The sequence below is a fragment of the Nerophis ophidion genome, linkage group LG21 (assembly GCF_033978795.1).
Source record: "Nerophis ophidion isolate RoL-2023_Sa linkage group LG21, RoL_Noph_v1.0, whole genome shotgun sequence".
In the NCBI taxonomy this organism is placed as follows: Eukaryota; Metazoa; Chordata; class Actinopteri; order Syngnathiformes; family Syngnathidae; genus Nerophis; species Nerophis ophidion.
In genome coordinates, this window is record NC_084631.1 from 42,773,587 (window position 1) to 42,779,586 (window position 6,000).

The window sequence follows — 6,000 nt, forward strand, 5'->3', positions numbered from 1 at the left end:
ATATATATATATATCCTTCCATCCATCCATCCATCCATTTCCTACCGCTTATTCCCTTTTGAGGTCGCGGGGGGCGCTGGCACCTATCTCAGCTACAATCGGGCGGAAGGCGGGGTACACCCTGGACATATTAATATATATGATATGTGTGTGTATATATATGATATGTGTGTGTGTATGTATATATGAGGTAGATCACCTCGACTTGGTCATTTATTAAATAATTGATTGACGTTGAAAAACTTATTGGGGTGTTACCATTTAGTGGTCAATTGTACGGAATATGTACTGTACTGTGCAATCTACTAATAAAAGTTTCAATCAATCAATCAATGAATGCCTACTGAGCCTATGATGCTGTTAAGTTATTGTGACTCAATTTGCCTTTTTTTTTATTTTAATGTATTATTATTTAATATATATTATTGTTTTAGTTGCTTAAGAGATATTCCTGGCTCTGAATTTGCTCATTGCTATTTTTATGTTTTTGTGCATTATTTGTTGCCGTAATCAGGTTACTCATCAGTTACTCAGTACTTGAGTAGTTTTTTCACAACATACTTTTTACTTTTACTCAAGTAAATATTTGGGTGACTACTCCTTACTTTTACTTGAGTAATACATCTCTAAAGTAACTGTACTCTTACTTGAGTACAGTTTTTGGCTACTCTACCCACCTCTGTCAACACTGCATAGTTTTGATTGATTATGTCTTTGGTTTTATGTGGCCTGGAGAGCCTGGAATGAATATGTCAATAAATCACTTCATCTTTCTTACTAAACATATTCTTTCTTTAATTTCTGACAGAGAAATGGCAGGTGCTGTGTGCTATAAAGTATTATCTGGCCACCCATCAATCACTGTTAACACTAGAGGAAGATCTACTCCCAAGTGGGCCAAGCTTGTAAAATCACGGCACAATAACTTCAAAATGAAGACAACCGAAGACACCCGAACGCCTCCCTAGGGAGGTGTTTAGGGCACGTCCAGCTAGTAGGAGGCCACGGGGAAGACCCAGGACACGTTGGGAAGACTATGTCTCCCGGCTGGCCTGGGAACGCCTCGGGATCCCCCGGGAAGAGCTAGACGAAGTGGCTGGGGAGAGGGAAGTCTGGGCTTCCCTGCTTAGGCTGCTGCCCCCGCGACCCGACCTCGGATAAGCGGAAGATGATGGATGGATGGATGGATGGACAACTTCAGGTTGTTTTCTCTGTTTAAAAATAGAACAAACACATTCTGAAAGTCTACAAAGCATAATGTTGTCCTTTTTGTTTTTTTAAACTTACATGCTGCGGTTAATAGTATTTTTTCTTTATTTGTCGTTATTTATACTTTCTGAATGAATGATGTGATAATGTTCATCAGGCAACTCATTGGTGTTCATTTTCAATCTATCAAGATAAAAAAAAAGTATATCAAATTTAAAATGACAGTAGGTTATTTATGTAGTTTGCTCAATTTCCTAAACGGGTGCCCCAACATGTGGATTATTTATTTATTTTTTTACATATGTAGCATCATGTTCAAAGATACAAATAATTGCTATTGCGACATCTAATGGACACATTTAGAACAATAGTTTCTTTCACTCAAATATTTTGGATCATTTTTATACTTTGCAAACTCATCCCGCGGGCCGGATAAAAAACGGGCCGTACGTTTGACACCCCTGGTTGACACGGTTGTTAAAAACATAAAACCAAAGACATAATCAATAAAAACTATGCAGTGTTGACAATGTGACGTAATCATTAAAATATTCAAAACAATACAAGTAACCCATTCAAAAGGATTTAAACTTATTTCATATTATTGTAAAATCCAGTGTACTGTAATTGGAAGGTAAATAACCTGTAACATGTCAAATGTAATAGTTTCTGTTAGCAAAAATGTTACTTAAATATTGTACATCTTAAAAGTACATTTTTTTACCCAGTTGAAAAAACTAGGCCGGGTTGTCTTTTTATTGCCTTCATGTCCGTGTTGATGGGCTCGTATAGCCTATACCAGTGTTTTTCAACCACCGTGCCGCGGCACATTAGGTAACTTCACTTAATTGGTTTAAAAACATTTTTTGGGCGAAACCAGTCATTTTAATCCGCAAATAATGTGCCGTTGTTGAGTGTCAGTGCTGTCTAGAGCTGGGCAGAGTAAGCGTGTAATACTCTTACATACCAGTAGGTGGCAGCCGCTGGCTAATTGCGTTGTAGATGGTTTGTCGTGATCACAATATGTGGGAGGCAGCGTTAAGGTATTGGTATTTTTTATCGTGGTATTAAATAAGTATCGACTGAAATGCCGGCATTGTGACATAAGGTACAGTAAGTATAAATAAGGCCCTTGTCAAAGTACAGATTTACCCCTTTAAAGAAATAAGTAGAAAAGCACAACTAAAAAATATATTTGTACATCTGCTCAAATAGTCACATGTTAAACACATGTGTGATGCAGACGCGTTAAACAACCTTTGCTGTACGTAACTAAGTACATTTACTGTACATAACTAGGTATATATGTACTCTATGTACTGTACAGTTAAGTATCGTATTTCCATGAATTACCGCCGGGTCAAACTCGTTTCGCAAAGTTGTCACGTTCACCTGTCATCATTTTCAAAATGGTGGAGGCCGATTTCAATACCGGTCATTTGAAATCACATAAAGGGAAGAAGATTAAGAGCTATTCAGTAGGATTTAAGGTCCAAGCTTACATCACACTCAAATGTTTTACTTCATAGCTTTGGTAAGTGCCTGAGTGATGAATAGGTTTTAAAATAATTAGCGCATGCTTACTTTTACCACATGCCTTTGGTAAGCGCAGGAGTGAGACGAGGTTTTAGATTAATTAGCGCCCGGGCGGCAATTCAAGGAAATACGGTAGGTCTAATTCTGAATGAATTGAGCTCAGCTGCTAGCTTAGCCAGCTAGCCAAACACTCCATAGTCGCACTGTCAATGCAACATAAACAGCCACGAATGCTAAATTATGATCCTAATAGTTTTAGGCGGTTGAGTAAATGTCATTATTCATGCAATATTCCTACATTATTCCTGCTTTATCTTACCTTTGCAGCAAACTGTCAAACCGTTCCTGCTTCCTCCTTTTGCTCAGTTTAGCAACGGAAGAACAACAATACCGTTTCCGGGCACAAAAAGGCATTTCAAAACAAAACCACGATAATAACAAAATGTTTATAATATTGTCCTTTTAGGATTGAAATAAGCATACAAACTAATTAAAATCTTCTTTATATTGTATTAGGTTGATATCAACATATACTGAATTGAGATACGTACACATCGCATATGGCAGTGCTCTTATTTTGAAAATGTGAACAATGGTTTCCTCCAGCCTCACAAAAGGTCTTATTTGACGTTAATGCAGGGACGTCCAAAGTGTTATTTTATTCTTTTAAATAACACATCGTTGGATGTCTTGTAGAACTGTTTTTCAATAACGACAACATACAAACCGCGCTTCATCAATCATCGTGCGTACAAGGTGTGTCTACTTCTGAGTCCTGCCAGACACATAGAATATATAATTGGTTCCTAGTCATTTGTAGACTATCACTACCACCATGTGGTCAAACAGTGTCATTACACAAAGTGCGGCTCGCCACACATTCTGGAAATGCTCTTGCAAAAATAAAAAATAACATCAAAAATATTGGAATGAGGAGAAATCTATCAAGAAAAAGTTGCAATGTTGACACAAAGCTGCCATGCAGGCTGTTTTTTCTTTTCTTCTGTCTTTATTTTACCATGAATTGATTAACGTGGACCCCGACTTAAACAAGTTAGTCAAGTCAAGTGTATTGTTCTTCGGTCAACAAGCAAACAGTCATACATACATAGATTGAAAATGAAAAAAGTTTTGGAATGTCATTTAGTTCAATTATATAGACAGTAAATGCATGTGAAATATCTTTGTACACGCATTCAATCAATCAATCAATGTTTATTTATATAGCCCCGAATCACAAATGTCTCAAAGGACTGCACAAATCATTACGACTACAACATCCTCGGAAGAACCCACAAAAGGGCAAGGAAAACTCACATCCAGTGGGACGCCAGTGACAATGCTGACTATGAGAAACCTTGGAGAGGACCTCAGATGTGGGCAAACCCCCCCCCCTCTAGGGGACCGAAAGCAATGGATGTCGAGCGGGTCTAACATGATACTGTGAAAGTTCAATCCATAGTGGCTCCAACACAGCTGCGAGAGTTCAGTTCAAGCGGATCCGAGACAGCAGCGAGAGTCCCGTCCACAGGAAACCATCTCAAGCGGAGGCGGATGAGCAACGTAGAGATGTCCCCAACCGATACAGGCGAGCGGTCCATCCTGGGTCCCGACTCTGGACAGCCAGTACTTCATCCATGGTCATCGGACCGGACCCCCTCCACAAGGGAGGGGGGGGGGACATAGGAGAAAAAAGAAAAGAAGCGGCAGATCAACTGGTCTAAAAAGGAGGTCTATTTAAAGGCTAGAGTATACAGATGAGTTTTAAGGTGTATTGTACCATATGTCCCGGCAAGAAATCTGCGTTCAAAAGACTCCTGCTTATTAGTGATTCCTAGAGCCCAAAAAAAGTCTGCGGGCTATAGAGCGTTTCCCGTTCGGGCTCCAGTACTCTGGAATGCCCTCCCGGTAACAGTTCGAGATGCTGCCTCAGTAGAAGCATTTAAGTCTCAGCTTAAAACTCATCTGTATACTCTAGCCTTTAAATAGACCTCCTTTTTAGACCAGTTGATCTGCCGCTTCTTTTCTTTCTCCTATGTCCCCCCCTCCCTTGTGGAGGGGGTCCGGTCCGATGACCATGGATGAAGTACTGGCTGTCCAGAGTCAAGACCCAGGATGGACCGCTCGCCTGTATCGGTTGGGGACATCTCTACGCTGCTGATCCGCCTCCGCTTGAGATGGTTTCCTGTGGACGGGATTCTCGCTGCTGTCTTGGATCCGCTTGAACTGAACTCTCGCGGCTGTGTTGGAGCCACTATGGATTGAACTTTCACAGTATCATGTTAGACCCTCTCGACATCCATTGCTTTCGGTCCCCTAGAGGGGGGGGGGTGTTGCCCACATCTGAGGTCCTCTCCAAGGTTTCTCATAGTCAGCATTGTCACTGGCGTCCCACTGGATGTGAATTCTCCCTGCCCACTGGGTGTGAGTTTTCCTTGCCCTTTTGTGGGTTCTTCCGAGGATGTCGTAGTCGTAATGATTTGTGCAGTCCTTTGAGACATTTGTGATTTGGGGCTATATAAATAAACATTGATTGATTGATTGATTGATTATTTACAGGTCTCTTCTCGTTTGTAACTGTCTCCTTTTTCTGTATTTAAATGAACTGGTCCTGTATTTATATAAGTTGTTTTATTTTGATTAGTATGTAAACATGTGAACGTGCCATTTCTGTTTAAAAAAAATCCTTCCATTAACGCAGGGGTGTCCAAACTTTTTCCACTGAGGGCCGCACACAGAAACATTAAAGCATGCGGGGGCCATTTTCATATTTTTCATTTTATGAGGTGGCGACTTGTCCAGGGTGTACCCCGCCTTCCGCCCGATTGTAGCTGAGATAGGCGCCAGCGCCCCCCGCGACCCCGAAAGGGAATAAGCGGTAGAAAATGGATGGATGGATGGATGAATTTTTAAAATGTATTTTCCCTTTAGGGGTCCCGGGCACCATAAAGGGTCTCAGTTAATACAATTTTAAAAATAAGTCAAATTTGTATTATTATTTTTTATTTACCGCTTAAAACAGTAAATCTCTATGTCAACATTAAAAAAAAAAAAAGGTTTTATGACTTCCCTGTCAATTACATCTTTGTTTTTTTAATTGTAAAACTGAAATATGCAGTAATTAGTCATTCGAGCCCTAAAAGTGGAGTGAAGTGAATTATATTTATATAGCGCTTTTCTCAAGTGACTCAAAGTGCTTTACATAGTGAAACCCAATATCTAAGTTCCATTTAAAGCAGTGTGGGTGGCACTGGG

The 6,000-nt window shown here is 40.1% G+C and overlaps 1 protein-coding gene across 2 annotated transcripts in view; it reads right to left on the reverse strand.

The window, feature by feature from the left end:
- Positions 1–3,211, reverse strand: part of trappc9 (trafficking protein particle complex subunit 9) — a 320,599-nt gene extending 317,388 nt beyond the window's left edge. For both annotated transcript variants that reach the window (XM_061882643.1, XM_061882642.1), the window contains exon 1: positions 3,065–3,211. In XM_061882643.1, the coding sequence (XP_061738627.1) occupies positions 3,065–3,159 (95 nt within the window). In that variant the 5' untranslated portion in view covers positions 3,160–3,211. The remainder of the gene's footprint in view (positions 1–3,064) is intronic.
- Positions 3,212–6,000: the final 2,789 nt, after the last annotated feature.